This window comes from Syngnathus acus, chromosome 21 (genome assembly GCF_901709675.1).
Source record: "Syngnathus acus chromosome 21, fSynAcu1.2, whole genome shotgun sequence".
Lineage (NCBI taxonomy): Eukaryota > Metazoa > Chordata > Actinopteri > Syngnathiformes > Syngnathidae > Syngnathus > Syngnathus acus.
In genome coordinates this window covers 8,193,157-8,210,468 of record NC_051105.1, presented here as the reverse complement: position 1 = coordinate 8,210,468, position 17,312 = coordinate 8,193,157, and the positions used below count along the sequence as shown (strand labels likewise).

At 41.2% G+C, this 17,312-nt stretch overlaps 1 protein-coding gene across 6 annotated transcripts in view; it reads right to left on the bottom strand.

Annotated features, from left to right (window-relative positions):
* pard3bb (par-3 family cell polarity regulator beta b) overlaps positions 1-17,312 on the bottom strand; it is a 76,896-nt gene that overhangs the window by 14,872 nt on the left and 44,712 nt on the right. For all 6 annotated transcript variants that reach the window (XM_037280723.1, XM_037280724.1, XM_037280725.1 and 3 more), the window contains 3 exons: positions 15,006-15,116; positions 14,360-14,731; positions 10,148-10,262 (listed from right to left, as the gene is read on the bottom strand). In XM_037280723.1, the coding sequence (XP_037136618.1) occupies positions 10,148-10,262; positions 14,360-14,731; positions 15,006-15,116 (598 nt within the window). The remainder of the gene's footprint in view (positions 1-10,147; positions 10,263-14,359; positions 14,732-15,005; positions 15,117-17,312) is intronic.

The window sequence follows — 17,312 nt, the reverse complement described above, 5'->3', positions numbered from 1 at the left end:
CACACACATCCTCTCCGCTCTGTATTCAAGGGAACGATGCCAGGAGGGATATAAAGCACATTTGCGGGCCCCGCTTTCTTTTGAACACCTGTCTTTATAGCTCTAATATCTCAGGTAGACAGACGTGGGATATTAGCGGGGAACAGATATGTGGAGTGAATGAATGAAAGGGTATTAGTTGGAGAAGAAAGAAGAAAAGAGAGATTGCGTGAATGAGAAGTAAATGAGCCCGAGCGGTTGAAATACATCGAAGGGGTATAATGAAGCCACTGAGCGAGGAGGCGGTGGGAGGAAAGACATGAGAGCGGGATTATAAAAAGAAGGGAGAGAATTGGCTGAAGACAGCACGGCGAGGTGATGGGAACATTAACAATATGATTTAAACAAGATTGCTCAAGGGGCGAGAACACGGGAAAGGTTGGCTGATGACAACATTCGAGAAAAAAAGGTGAGGCTGATGATTAAAGGGTGAGAATGATGAAGGCGCGGGATCGGGAGAGAAAAAGTGAAAACAACTTAGATGGCAAAAGAGAAAAGGTGTGATCGAAAGGATAAAGTAGCTAAAGTAGCTAATATGCTGCGTATCCCATAGAAACACTAACACCGGTTTCTCGGTGACATTACATTTGTATCAAACTGTTCATTGATTTTAGATTACAATAGGATCTGGATTTAACCAAGTCAGACTGGACTAGATAACTACTGCGGTGATTAACTTTGAATACGTCCGTGAATTTGTCTCAGTTTACTCCAAATGATTTAACATTGAGGTATTGCGTCTCATTCGTAAATAATGCCAGAGGGCAAACAGGAAGGCTTAAAATATTGGTCTCTAAAAGCAAGTAATTAAGAATACTGCTGAAAGTACTTCAATTGGGTTATATGCATTACCAAAAGCCGGAGGGATAACGGGAAAGTACTATTCTCAAGCGGGACATGGTTAAGCCTGAAAAGGAATCTCAAGGATTGGGGACTAAACATTCGTGTGGCTTTAAAGTCAGCATATCATGAAAATAATGGCTTCTAAATTTGACGCAGCAAATTTGAATGATAACCCAAAAAAAACTAAATGAGGCGTCAAAATCATTAAAAAAATCTTTCTCATGGTCCAAGAGCTGACAATTTTGTGTTCATGCTGAAAAACTAAAATCCTCTGGCTCTATAAAAATGTGCAACACGAGTGCTGGCAATCAACAGCAGGACGTGTATGTGTGTGGGGGTGATTTCTCCCATCGTCACATTCTTATGTGCTGCTTTACAGTCAAAGAGAAAAACTGTATGGGGGGGGAAGAAAAAAAGAAGCCCAGATGGTTGTTTAATGCCAAAGGAAAGGCAGAGTAAACAAGAACACACAGGCGCATGTAATGAACGTTCACGTGTGAGTTGATGAAGTAGGTAGCGAAGCAACAGATGTGGATTTTATAAGCTCATTAAATATTACCAACACTAACAAGGCCACCGAGGGAGTGTCACAGAGGCCCAACTCTACCTGGCATCTATTCACGGTAGCCATGAATGCTATGGAAAAATAGAAACAATATATTTTGGAAACTGCTTTTCAAATCGCTGATATCAAACATCGGCTTATTTTTAGCCCCTGATATCGGCCACAAATTTCCCATACTGGTCAATCTCCACAGGTGTCCCAATACTTTTGTTCACATGCAATTGTGTTCCTCGCCGCTCTTCCTTTTTGTCACAGATGACTGCGGCTGAAACGTAGCACAGGTAGGCTAAATGGTCCGGTGACATTTCACAGCAGAGTGAGCACGGAAGGAGTCATCAAGAAAGCTGCATTTCTTCTTCTTTCAACAGACTCTTCAAGACTGACATGGATGGAGCATCTCAATTAGAACACTTGTGGCCCTCTTCTCTCTCCCTCCAATCTTGCACTACTTAAGTGAAATACCGTGGTCCTGCGAGTGCTACAAAACAGCCATCCTCAACGCAGACGCTTAATTAGAATCTATATGTTCCTCATGTGCCCAATCATATACAGTGGTCCTCAGGCACAAATCTACTCCATCCATCCATCCAATCATTTTCTGAACCGCTTAGTCCCCACGGGGGTCGCGGGAGTGCTGGAGCCTATCCAAGCCGTCATCGGGCGGGGGACACCCTGAACCGGTTGCCAGCCAATCGCAGGGCACACAAATCTACTCTTATCGCCCAATGTACAGCCTCGCTATTTATCCACGTAGCGGCTGGCTAGCCTCCATTTTATTTGCGGCTCGTCTTCTGACTTTGAATCAGTCCCCTCGTGGGTAGTTTTGATTTTCCTTTGCAAGCAGCTCATGTGTCAACTATGGATGAACAAGAAACACCATAACGCAAACGATTGCCGATGACAGAGTGGACACATTGTGGGTTAATGTTAGCATTCAATGAGCGTGTGGTGGATCTTCAATCTTTTGAAGATTTAAAGGTATTTGATTTTCTTCCGTTTAGAATGGAAAGACTGTTGTCACATTGCTTGTAGCGTTGTGATCTAAAGTATCTGAGAGCACTCAAAAGAAGTGCTGGCCTGCGAGGTGTTTTTGTGTATGTTTGCACAGCAAAGTGAAGGCCGTGGGCTGTAGAGTGAAGTTTTGAAAGCAGAAGTCTCAGCACCTGGCAAAGTGATTGCTGAGTCACTGCTATTGATCAACAAGCCCATGAAATCTCGGCAGACATACACCATTAAGGTCACTTTGCACTATTGGACTGTAAAATCTCACTTAGAGAGACAGCAGGGTGTGGCAGTCCAAATGGAGGGAGGATGGTGCACAACAAAAAATCTGCATCTCAGACAAATGTAGCAGAGGCCGAGCGAAAAGATGAACATCTAATACAAGTGGAATTGTGTGATCTTTTTTTCGGAATCGTTAACAATGCACAGCAGGCACGTTCGCTCACAAATGTCTCCCGATGGAAATGTCAGCGACGCTCTCGAATAGATGGCCAGGAGTTAAGACTGGAGCGCACTTAAATGTCACAGCAGTTTAACTTGTGGTACAATTAAGACTACCGAAGGTCAATTCCTCTGAAAGCATGCGGCCGGATGAATCTCCGGTGAATACAATTATTATTACTTGATGCAAAGTGTCTCACCGGTAACTCGTTATTAAGGAAATGCCAAAAGGCTGCAGTTAAAGCAAATCTTTTCATTCTAAATTAATTGTGGTGGTGGTGAGTTTAGAGCTAGAAAGGAGAATCGTGTCAATGTCCCAATATTTATGGACCTAACTAAGTTATAAAAAGTCCCATTGTAGTAGTTTTGGCCTGTTTTCTTGTCTTCACTCCCAAAAAAATAGGCATACTGATTCTGAGACAACAGCATTGAATTGAATTGTACCGATAGCATCCAAAATGAAGTCGTTTTTTTTTTTTTTTTTTTACTCTACCGTATAAAAAAACAAATATTTCAGAAATATTGGTTCAAGTAAAGAATGACAAAAAATGCGGAGCAGGCATGTGCAGTGGGGGAGAAAATAAATGGTCGTAAGAAGGAAGGTAAGGTGATAGCACGGGAGATAGGATTAGTCTCTGCTGCAAATCCTGTTGAAAAATGAACACAACACACCAGCGCTAACACACACACAGATATGAACTGTATATCTCGATGCTAACACATAAGTTTAAGATTTTTTTCCACATTCTCAACAGCTGAGCGTGTCCTTGAAAACGCAAGGTGGGTAGTGGATAAGCGGAGAAAGAGAAAGCGAGTCAGAGGTGATGCGGGAATATATGGCGCTACAGAGAGAGGGATCAGCGGAAAGGGGGGGTGCTTAAAAGTGAAGAAAGATAATTTACTTTTCTCTAAGCTTCCTTCCTGCCACCCAGATAGTACATCCCAGTTACTCTACCACCCACTAAGCAATGGGCACCCCTGAATTTGTCTGTCCCTCTGTCTCACCCCAAACTCCCCCCACTTCAAAAAAGTTCCCCTTTGAGGATTAGGGGGAACAAAGAGAGGTGAATTCCAAGCAAGACTGGGGGGAGCAGAAGTGGGAAGTGTGGGTGAGGTAGAAGTTTAAGGGCGGACAATTAAGAGATATAGGAATGACGGAAGGGAGGGCTGAGGCAGCAGAAATGGAAGCCTCAGGTTGAAAAGTACCGTCAGCACCGTTGCGTTTTTATTTGGGGGATTGTAGGAATCATTTTCGCTATCTCTTGGGCAGGAAGTATTATAGCATATATGAGAAGGTGCAACCATCACCTCTCACTTTCAAAGTAATTGACACAAAAGAATTCATGGCCATGGAGAGAGCCTGGATATAACACTGAACATTTTTTTTTTCTGTTATGCATGCGGACAAGGGTAGCAGGTGTCGACTTTGACAGGGGAGATGGAGATATAATATGATGGAAGCAATACCCCCTCCTCTCTTACCTCTTCAGATGATTGACTACCGCCTGGTGGTGTCATGGTGTCCAATTCTGTTTCTCTCTGCCTTTTTTTTTTTACACTACGTTTTCTTCATATTCCTGACCTTTTGCGTCATATTGGTTTGTTTGGGGTGCTCTTGTTGACTTCAGTTGACCTTCTACTGGACAAAAGGTTATATATTGGATATCTGGGGCAGGTCACTAATCAACCCAGAACAAAGTCAGTAAATATTCATGTGTCAGGTTCAACAACAATGCTATAAAAGATTTGAAAACAAAGCGAGCATTTATGCAAAGTTTGAACGGATCCATGAGTGCACATCAATGGACAAGAAGTGTGGAAAATGGGGGCAAAATTTTCTTTTGTGCTCATTGACATGCCTTTTAAGAGGGCACAAGGTCAACTACAGGGAGCTTTTTGTTTGCTATGTGAAAGAAGTTCACAGCCGGACTCATCTGGATATCCAAGAACAAATGCCAGAAGGCCAAAAGAGGAGTTATTTATGGAGTTAGTTAAACAGAGTGCAAAAAAAACTGAAACATTTGTTCTCACAGTGGGTTATAGCTTTTTTTCTGAACAATTCTCAATTTGTCTGCGGACTGACTTGGCTGAAAGGTATGAGGAATTTCTATCTATCATCCAGTCCAGGCTCCATGAAGAACAACAGACAAAAAAAGGAGTGTTGTGGGAATTGACCAGAAATGTAAGAGGAGAGCATGGTGGGGATTAGAAAGTCTCTGAAAGTCAGTCACTTAATTTCCTGGCTAACCTGGCTATCATTATCTCCAGAGTGGGAAAGGAGTGCTTGAAGTCTGGGACCAGACTAATCCACGGTGACCAACCTCCACCTCTCATTTCCTCTAGATTAACTCACTCTGCTACTTAATGAAATAGTAGAGGTAGAGCGATATTACACAGAGTGAGAAAGAAAAAAAAAAGTGAGAAGGAAAGATTGACCGTGGAGACTCAACACCACCAAAGAAAGAAAACAAAAACATTGCAAAAGTAGAACAGCAAACGGTCGATTGAGGACCTTCGCCAAGATGAAACGTTCTAAATGGATCTGTGGTCTCGTAATTCTCAAGCTTCACCTTTATCCTGAATATGATGGCAGTTCCTACTTAGCAGTTATAATGGTACGGTCACCACAAAACCAAATAATTAGGGACAATCGCTCCAGAGTTTTCACATTCCATCTTTGGCACACACGCCATGTGCCATGCATGGAATAAAGTGGTGGTGGTGGTGGTGGGGGGGGCAGCTGGGAAAGCTCCAAGCCCCATGCATAATAAGAATAAGTGGTATGGATAATGGCTCGCTGGATGGTTGGTCCAACGTCAAGGCTCCACTATAGTTGAGAAAATGTGCCAATGTAAGGATTGCCAAGTCTTAAAGGAGATAGAAATCGAGGGAAAAGCCAAAACATAAAATACTTCTAGGCAGATCAAATTACAGATGCTTACACATGAAGTACTTCGACTTGGCCAAGATTATCTGTCACTGTTGTTGAACAAAATATATCTAATGATGACATTGAATATCAAGACACAGTTCTGGATTACAATTGAACCTCTCCAAAAAGCTAGCGCCAAACGTTTGGCGGAAGTGCCAGCCTGACCAGTGTCATGCCACTTGACCAGTCTGTCGGCCAGTGCCCTGCTATGCCACCGGCTGGGCCCCAGCTGGCCAATTAGCTCCCCTCTTAGTGTGGAGCTCAGCCAATGAAAAACCCTGTGAGATTTCAGTTCGGCTGAACCCACAGATGGGCGGACGTGGAATACAAGTGAGGGAGAGGGGAAGGGGAGGGCTGGGCATGAGTGTGAAAGAGAAGGTGAGAGGGACTTGGCTTTAATTCTCTGTCGAGATTGTGACATCTTCGTTGAGTTCGCGGTGGGAAACAAATGTTCTCAATCAAAGTTGACATGAGACTCCTGATGTCTGGAATCAGGGATGAGTTTTCTCTGTCCAATATATTTATATATACGATTACTTTCATGTAATATTTGCTTTAATAGTAGGAGATGGATTCATTACAGACTCTACTGAACAATCACAGCAAAATGTTTGGACGCTTTTTAATACACTCAAGGTAGCTGAACCAACAATCTACATATAAATGTATACATACATTAATATTTATAGGATACAACGCTTATATTTGAATATTTAAATGTGTCAAAGCCTGAAAGCTAATTTTTTATATTTATTTTCATTTTACAGGGACTCAAACAATTTAAGTAGGACGAAGCTTATTTAATAATTTATTATTATGATTATTTTACAATTCGAGTATAATGATAGAACATTTCTTGCTATGTGCACCATATTTGATTCCTAATTATCAAAGACAGCAGACCACATTACAAATAATCCAATCCCGGAAAGAATGTTTCTTCAGTTTATTATGTCAGGAAATGATGAATCGCGTCTTCTGAATATGGGATCAAGGCCCGACAATCAGTCAAATAGTCATGGGTCACCCAACCGCAGAGCAGTTTTGACCCAAACTTTATAAAAACCTAATTAGGGGGAGTCATACATGTTTAAAAGTGATAAATCATGACATGTTGACTCATTCTGCCCGCCTGGCAGACGTGCGTTTGTATCTGCTGACATACTTTTCAGCGTGCAGCGTAAAACTATTGCTTGTTCAAATATGTCAGCTGCATGTTTTCAAACTTTCACCCTGCTTTGTGAAGGCTCAGCAGTCAGATCAGCGAGGCACCAGGGCCAGACGGCGAGGTCGGAGTCATCCGCTAATCATATTAACATTCCTCTGTAATAACACAATCCAACTCCTCTTCTCAGATTGGCCCTCCAACTTGAACCCCTGACTTTCCACATGCTAACCATTTGGCTCTATAGATTTCTGCCCAGATGATTTTCTCCAAATACATTTTGTGAAGGTGGTATCATAAAAAAACTCGGATGAAAATGTCATGACACTTGACATTATGCCAAACAGTTTTAGTTCAGTTTGAGACAAGATTAACTTAATTAAAATAACCCTAATAGCTTAATGGCTAAATAGCTAAATAACCAAGAACCAAGTTAAGCAGTTCCCACAAAACTCTGCATAGAGGTGGCTCAAGGAACAACCCCTTACAATTGAGTAAAACTGTGACTGATGTCAATCATGCAAAGCATTCCTGGGGTCAAGCCAAAGATTTTTAATTGATTTTGTGTCTGACCCATGGCCAGGTCATTCGGAACCTTTCAACCTCATAAGTGAAGCAACTTGGAGTTAATTTGGTTGGATTGCTTTGGATTGTCATCTCGCTGAAGTGTGGCATTTGTAATCATCTTCACATTTCCATCTCATCTGAAGCGATGCCAAAAATTACTGACATTTGAAACTCTTCATTTGTTTCCCCTTAAAGCCTCAATAGCATCAGAAGAGTGCCGCAGTCCTGCCATCATTTCAAGACATTTGGTAGTTTTGGCATCTTTTGCTGACACGATGTTTCATGACATTACAAAAATGCAGTATTTTAAAAAAGGGATGTAAACTTTCATTTGCCATTTTAATTAACAGAGAAGGGTGATGTCGCATCGTATTAAAGCCAAACTTGAGCCTAGTTAAACTGCTTTTGCAGATGCCTATGCAATGAGCCACCTGTTTTGGCAACTCTAGCCCGTCGAGGGCAGATGTGTGCATTCAATAAGTCAGATTGATGTCATTCTTGCACATTTTGTTCCTCTTGGTTAATGCGTGTGGGTCTAAGGGGATTTCCATCAACCGGTCAATTTTGCAACTTCTACTGTTCTCCAGCCAAATTATATAGAAGCTGTAATTTGGCTTTGACTGATTTTAATTTTTTTTATCCCCTTGTGGAAACCACTACTGCAGCTTCAATCGCACACACAGACACGCATTAACACTCTGTATTACGAGACAGTTGGTGTGAATGATTTAAGTGTTAATGGCTCTAGATATCCAACAATGAGTCATCCGCTAATTGCTTCAGTCAGTCATAACTATGGAACCTTGCTGTAGATTACCTCATGACGCAGTTTGTGTGTGCGAGAGAGATGGCGCTCGGTCTACGGGGACACATGAAGAAATGCACGGGGGTGGGGGGGAGACAGATGAACAATTAATGTCCAGACACAAGTGCATCTCTATTATTGACTAGGACAGGGGAAGGATATATATCTCAACGGTAGGCGTCGGCGTATGAGTGTCTATGTTAGTCCCACAGACATGTGAATGTGTCTGGGTCCGCTGGGTCGGCACTGATCCCATCTTGTCTGACTCGGGGATTATAACCTCATGACCTACAGCTAGGCTAATCTTAAATACACACACTGATACACACACTTTTATGGAGCGCAGTAAGGGCTGGATCATAGTTTGTCGTAACTCTGTCAAACAATTAGGGAGGCAAGAAAGAAAATCTAAAGTGGGGGAATAAGATATATTTCCACTGTGGAATATTGGTTTGGTCACTATTCCTAATATGCATTTTCTCAATTTGTGAATCACACAACAGTGAAGTGACGAGGGAGATACCGTTAAGAAAACTGAAACCTTGAACGGGAAGAGAAACAATCTAAAAAACGCAGACAGTCATTCCAAACGGAAATCCGTGACTGTCTACGATTCATACTAAGAATTCCGTCTTAATAAACAGAATATAATACAAGGTCGTCTTATAATAGCACAAGGGTGACATTGTGCCATGTCCTAAAAGTTGGACAGATGGTAAGTCAATGAAAAAGCCAATTGTCATTGTTAATGATTGTCAGATGATTTGCTTTTTATAAGCGATAAAAAGTTCTTTTTTTGTATTTGGGGGGAAAAGTAGGAAAAGTTGAAACGTTACAAAAAGCAATAGTCTAAAAGTAAGCTTGATTAGTTCCTTTCTCTCTAAAGGCCTCAACAGCAGTCTAACAAAGATGATCAAACTAACTAAGGAAAAAAAAAAGGGAGACAAATTAGACCTGCCATTAGGCCTTGCAATGAATGGGTTATCTTAAAAGGTGAAAATGAGACATTTTAATTGGTCTCCCTACCTGATTTATAAACAATAACAAGATTTTCTAATCTGGGGTCCAGCGTGGCTATTGATTCCAAGAGGAAGGAGGTCGCCCTCGCTGCAACCAAACCAAATTACTTTGAGAACTAAATTAAAGTAAGGCAGGCACAGCAGTGTGACCGCATTGTCACATGTGACATTTAAATGATCTAAGTTCATCGTAAAATAAAACTCATCGTCTCGTTGAGAAGTTTGAAGATACCGTTTTCCCCAAATGAAGAATGCATTTTTAACACGGCAAGTACTTTTCATCATTTTAGTCTCAAAAAGGGAGTCTCTCTTTGATAATAGATAAATATGAGTTTTTGAAATGCAAGAGAGTGCAAATGAAATCGGAATGTAAATGAGCAAGCGATATGGTGAAATAACAATCCTATCCAAAGAAACTGTGGGTGTCCTTATGACAGAAGTATTTACATTTGCCAAGCAAAATAAGCCATTGCTAAATGACACCTGACAGCATTGTGGGAGGTGATTTCTCATTAGCACTTTGATAATGTACTGTTATTCCAGAGACTCGTTTGAGTCAAACACAGAGGTGGAACTGTGAAGATGCAACAATGATCTTGTGATTGGAGCGGGAACAGCTGGATGACCAAGCTAGCAAAACCGGATCTGTGATGTTATTCCATGGCACGATCCCGTATAATCTGATTTATTTAGCCACAGATTTTGATTTCCGATAAAGGCGAACATGCAATGCTAATTTTCGTAGAAATAATAAAGAACTGGTGCCTACCCTGTCCATTTCATGGCCTAGACGTCGAGGGTCAAGTTCTTCATACGAGGGCACCATCCCTTCTCTCTTTGCCTGTTGGTATTCTTTTCTTAGCTGCTGGATTCGGTCCATATTGCTGCAAACACAAAGGAAACTCTTGTAAGAATAACATGAACAAAATGTTATTTAGGGGGGGGGTCTAGGAGTGCAAGAGGAGTATGAATGCCGTTGAAGGTAAGGCGCAGAAACTTTCAAGGGTACGGCTGATGAACAGGAGTCAAAGCTCGGAAGTGATATAAATCACGGATGGGTTACATCTGCAGTAAAATCTTTAATAAGAAAAGTGTCATCAAGAACTATAAATATTTACAGGGTTGATGATAAATAAGAAGGCACCCTCTCATGATACATTTCAAAATCTTTTGAAGAGAGCGATAGTTTAGATCAATTGTAAATGATGAATATTGATGCACTGTATAATATTGGGTCAAGAGATCGGCTAAATCCCAAATCACTCGTGGATCTAAACACATCAGACATCATTATTTATTTAAAATCTAATGTCTGGTGGACCAAATAAAAAAAATATAGAGTAGTACAAAAAAATATTATAATAACATTAATATTCTGAAAGATATCAGATGCTGCGCTAGTTTGGAAAATTGCGTATATTATGATACTAATTCGTGGTGGGTCTCCATCGGAAAAAAAATAATCCTCGTGTATAAGGTATATACTGTTTTGGATGTCTTTCTTTTTTTGCCACACCAAGCAAGTCAATTTCTGAGAGAAGACACTTTACAAGAGGGAGTTGTAGTCTATGTGCTGTCCCTGATGTCTAGTAGTAGAAGATCATTAAGCTCCGTGTCGTAAAAGGATGAACTAGACGACAACAACCAAGACCGATCAATGTGTTATCGCACTCTCGCTGTATCTGTGTCACTCAGCCGCTCTCTCATTCTGATTTCTGGTAGGTGGTGAACACACACAATATATAAGGCAAAAAAAAAAAAAGAAAGTAAATGAGTCCATCGGGTATCATCCATAATTTTTAGACAATCCATCTCTTCATTCCCTCCCAGCCTTGTTAATCTTTTCATCTGCTTATCTCCATCGCCTCTGCCCCCGACTCCTTCTCATCTGCCTCCCTCATCTCGGCCTTCATCATTTTTGCCCGCCTAATCTCCCTATCTTGTGTTTTGCACTAATTAGCTGACATCTCCACTAATGAAGTTTGACAACAATAGATGACCAACGACAGCAGGTGGAAAGTCATGGAAGGAAAGGAAATGTGTGGAAGAGACAAAGACACTCCCAGACACCGTGATTGTGTTATGAGGTTGCGACTTGTACTCTCCCAGATTGTGCCGAGGATCACTTTGCTCTTCAGGTTAACAAGAAGCGACACGTGTTTTTAAAAATGCAGCTGAGAGGATATGACACCGCTCCTTTTGCAGCACGGCATAAGCACGGAGAGTAATTACGCTTCTGTCGACCGCCATGACATCAATCGGACTGGCTGTCGTAATGCTCCGCTCGGTGGTGGAAAAGGCCGACATCCCGTTTTCATGGTGGGGGGGTGATTTCTTCAACAGATTGAAAATAATATGCCATAAAATTATGTCGACATGCAGGTGGTAGAGTGGCTGGCATATTGTGTACTTTCCCCTTAGACTCGGCAGAAGGCTAATTTGCTCAATACCAATATCAATGTTTGAATATGATTTTGCACCATTTGCACAGACGGAAATTCTTTTTTTAAGATCAATTTCCACAATTCCTTATTGGTATCAAATCCAAATATATTCAAATCAATAAACATGAGACTACTTAGAAAACATATAAATGTCTTCCTATGCATTTGCCCATGAGTGCATCTGTGCCTCTTTAAAACGAGCGACGTGTCCTTCTACAAGTCCAAGTACAATGTAAAACCCTACATTCAATTGCGGGTGGATGTCCTTTGCATGAAATGTATTTTTCATCGTGGACTACTTGTGCAAATAGGAGAGTGCATGCAACAGGGTGAAGAGAGGCCCAGAAAGGCTTCATTGAAGGAAGGAGAGCAAGGGGGGAGGCAAGGATGGCAGCCGAGTGCCTCTTGAGAGCTTTCCTTATTAGCCGGGCTGAATCATTCACTTTGAGTCCAGGAAAACACACATGCCGGCCCGTTTTACAACCACTGCCCATCGCCCTCCCACCTCTTCTCATTCCTCGCTTTTATTCCTCTATACGTTTTTCGCACCCAGCATCTCAATTTAGTCCAACCCCTTCTTTTTTTCTCTACTTCCAAATGGCTCTTTGCAGTCTACTTTTCCCATTTGGACCCCAAACACTCAATGACCCCAAAATCCCCAAATTGCTACTGTTGCCCCAAGATTTTTTTTTTATCCATTTCAAAATTCTAAACTAGCACCGCCCCTTCCATCTCTTCAAAATCTTTCTCACTCACTGTTCAATCTTTTCCGTCTTATTCTCTCATCCACTGTCGCTTTTTTGTGCTTTTAGAACTAAATCCCCCTTTTTCTCCAGCACTTCCTCCGGTTAATTTGTTCCTTGAGCGGAAAACACTCCATCTATCTCCTTCTTCTCCATCACTATTTTTTCTGTTTCACCCTCTCCCTATTTTCTTTTCTTTTAACTTCCCTTCTCTTTATTCCTAATCCTACTTGACCTTCCATTTGGCCTCCTTCTACTTTCAAGACACTTCAAATCCCTCTTCTTACTCATACTCACCATGGTCCTTGAACCTCCTTACTGCTGACATTTTTCAATGAAAAAAGTATCTCGAGTTTCTCATGCATCTTAATATGCCATTGGATCACAGGATGTTATGATTATCAAAAGTTTCTCATTTCTAACTCTTTTTCCTCAATTGGAAGCAAATCACATTATCGAATAGAATTTGTAGGAGCGTTTCCTTGACAATTCAGTTCCCTTTTTTTTTTTTAACCTATATTACGACTTGTCCATTCAGTTTTGATTGGTTGAAAATAGCAGTGCAAATTATAAGACTAACAAAAGAGGGACCATTTTTATTCCAGGACAATTTTATCGACCTTGTCTTAAGTCAAAAAGTTCGTTATTAAAGTGCTGGCATTGAATGTTTATGTTAATAAGAGGTCAAGCTATAAGTTGGCAACTGACACGTCGCTATCTCTATATATGTTTTTTATTTCATGTTTTATTGTGCCTTATAGCCCTTGACAATAAAGATAGTTTTTATTTCATTTTTATCGTGCCTCGTAGTTCTTGACAATAATTTGCTATTGATCCGTCTTGCTCACGCGCTATGATAACGCCGTCTCTCAAGATCACTCCGCTGCAGAGTGATTGCATTCTAATTGGTCAAGGGCCAGAGGTGGTTGTTGTTGTTATGGTAACCTGAGTGCACTTGGGATGCTTTGGTGGTGGTGGTGGTTAGGTGGAGGTGGGAGGGGCAGCCACTCAAGACTGTAGGGAGCTCTAAACCAAGGCTTTGCAGTCACTTCAGAAAATTGACGCTGTCTGTCAGTTCCACCTGACCGTGTGTGTGAACAAGACAGAAATGTGTGTAATGGTTACAAAAAAAAACCTCAGCCTCCAATTTAAAGCGTTCTCTAAAGCAACATACTTTGCTTGTTGAATTCCCGTTGACATTCTAGCCACCCGCTTGCTTCCCTTTTACCTCCTGGAGTCTCAAATCAAGTGCAATTGCGGATGTTTATTTTTCTACAATATATTTGTAATTCCATGTTTACCAAATGAGTCTGCATTAAACTTTGTGCCCTTTGCAATATTAAATTCGGAGGCCGTTGGGAGCAAACAATACAACATATTACTGCGGGTAGTTTTCAATAACTGCTCTTGTTTTTTTTTGTACAGAGAATCACAAAGACCTGAAATTTGAACAGGGGAGTGTCGACTTTTTATATCCACGATATTAGCAGAATCTACTGTTGCTAGCGAATCTTATTTTGAGTTTTTAGTACTCCCCCCCAAGGGCTGATAAGCAGGTGCCTGACTGGAGTACGCCGGTGTGGGATGACATTTCCGTGACTTGAAAAACGAGGCTTGTCATCATTGAAAGCAATTTCTATGCACAAAGAGAGAACGATATTGAGATGAGATTGTACATCCAGTGGCATTCCCATATCGCTGTCGTCTGGGACCAAACTCCATCCTTCAAGATGACAACGCTCACCCCCCACAGAGCGCCGTTCATCTGAGACTCGCAGTCGTTTGAGTCCTTACCTGTCATTGGAAGAAGATGCAAACACGGGAGTTGAGTTAGTCCCAGGTCCTTTAGGTTTGTTGACCTTTGCATAAAGCCTATCAAACGGGTCTTCGGGTATGGCTCCTGGGTCATAACTCTGATCGGCTTGACCAGAAACGGTTGATGGACCTTGGGGAGAAGGAGGAGGGGTCCTGATATGACCTTGTTGGACTGTATTCTGTGGAGAGGACTGAAACAGTGGCAGTGGCGGTGAAATCACAGCACGGTCCTTAAAGGATTGTATTCGGGCATAATTGGGATCGGTGTCATCATCCTCCACGTTTTCATATATGGATCTGCCACCTGCAACTTGTTGGTCTTTGGAGTGGTGCTCATGTCCAGCCTCAATTCTGACAAAGGCAAAGAACAAATTTAGTTGAAACATTTGGACTATTGGGAACAGACGAGTATAAAGAGAAACTGAAGAAAACAAAGCATGATTGAGAAAATATATTAAAAACAATGCTGATTTCTATTGGCCCAAGGCTCAGATGTGAATAGCATGAAACAGTAAAAAAACAAAAATCAATGCAAGATTAGTAATGGCTAATTACAGTGTTTACAGCAAAAGCCTTTTTTGGCATTCAAGAGAAAACAACAATGGGGAAAATAAACTATTCCAACCTCTCACGCTCATCTTTCATCCTTTCAAAGTCCAGGTCATTCAGAGTGTCTGTCTTCTGACGCTGCAAAGCAGCCTTGGCCTCTTTCTTGTCCTCTTTTTTCTTTCCAAATCTGAGCATTTCACAGAAATGGGAATAATAATAGGGAGGGGGAAAATAAACAGTGTATTACTAAGGGGATCTGGGCTTAAAGTCATGTGACAGTTTCAATGTAAAAAATAAAAAACGTTGTGAGTCAAGCATATCATCTGTACATTTTCCCGCATCCAAGTTTGATCAGCTTAAAAAAAAAAAAAAGAAATACAATCTTGGTTAAAAATCTTGAAAGGCAGATGACACTAACAGAAATGGAGACAAAACAATATTGATTTTTTATTTACAATAATACTTAACTATATGTGCCTGTGGCTGTAAAGCAAAGCGTGGAGAGTCCCTGTCACCGAAATGCACTGACTATTGATCAGTGCCAAAATGGAACTGTAACCTTGTGCATTCCTACAGTGTGACTACAGTGACCTGCCCGGTACGCATTATCGTCACTAAGACTGCCGATTAAACAGAACAGCATCAGCAAAGACTGACTGGCAGTCAGTTGGATGGACGGCAAAAGCTCCTGCTCTGTCATTAGTGGGAACAGAAGGATGACTTGTGAATATTCATGACCTCGCACTACATTCTTTACCACCACTCATTTGCATGTGAGGATGATTTAATCACAATTATGTACACGTTATTAAGGCTGCCATCTGTGTAAGAGAAGGTTGCTTGAGAGCTGCAAAAGTCATTTTCCGGCTGTGACTTTGTTGTGACGAGAAGAAAAAAAAAAAAAAGCATTTGCTAGACTAATTTTAATGGTTGAATTGTTCATAAGCAATAAAGTGCCGGTATGTGCATTATACATGTTTTCAATTTCGCATTGATAGAAGCACCAAACGCACTAGAAAGGATCAGTTCATCACTCTGTTCCATAAAAGGTCCCTCCAAGGTGTTTCTATAATTGAACCGCATTATAGTATGTAAGAACTGTAATAATTCCAAATGTCTCGAGGAATTTACTGTATTTGGCATCAGAGCGTATAGCCGGAAAGACCGCCCGTCCGTAATTTCGACGTTATTTTAGATTCACTTACATCGCCATAGGCGGGAACATTTTCTTAATTTACATGATCGTGCATTAGGGTAATATTTACGTCTGATGGTGCTGGGAATGCAGTAAAAACCCATTTATAAATCCCCCACAGTCTCTTGGAGCACAGATGGGGATTACCAACTAGTAAAACGGGGAATTTGCCAAACCTTGATAGATTTTTGTTGACCTAGCAGAAGCGGAATCTCAGCTTACTGAAGGCAAGAAACATGAGCGCACAGTATTGAGAAACAGCATAAAATCCATTCCTAATCAGAAACAGGGTTGTAATCTTTGTAAACTTACACCGAGCAGTGGTAATGCTTCAATTTACATTACACTCTAAAACGAAGAACTTTATACACGCTATGTTTGCATCGTTCATGTTTTCGAGTTCTTAATAGCTAATGCGAGTAGAAAATTTGCACACATTTTGTCTCCCCCTCCCTCTGCCATCACAGCATGCCGACCCTTGAGGAAAACGCTGACTGACATTGTGCAACCGTGACAGACAAACAAACACACATGTGCACAATCACACGCACATATACACACACACTGATTGGCAGGCATGACACTAGTCAGTGACACGCCAATGACTTCCTGTCACATTGTTTGATTGGCAGCTAGGGTGTCTACCCACCCATTTTGAGTATGTTCTCTCTAATTAGAAAACAAAAGACAAGTCTGGTCAGAAGACAGACTAGTTTGTGCATAATAAATTAAGAGGCGGCTACTACACACAGCGAAAGCTTGCATGTTTTAGAAATGTAATAATGCTTGTGGGTATAAGGTCTCTTTTAAGCCATGACAAACAAATGAATGTCCTTTTCTAGTCGAACCATGTCTTAACTCAGCAACAAAGATTCATAACAATCCTTTCACTCATTTTGTATTAAGAAATAATTGAAATCAGTCAGGTTGGATTTGGATTTCGCTCTTTGGTCCCAATTAATCGAATGGAAGACTTTTTTTTTTCCTACGGTAAATCTAACTTGCAAGAAAGTAAATGTGTAAACTCATACGACCACTGAGCCGCAATGTACGTCGCGCTCTCCTCAACCCCACAATGGAGCAGCCTGAATGGGTCCCACTGTTGAGCGAGGATAATAGCCTCACCGATGGAACATTTTAAGTCCACCAGAGGTGTCACATTTGGACCAGCTGGCAAGAGAAGAGCGC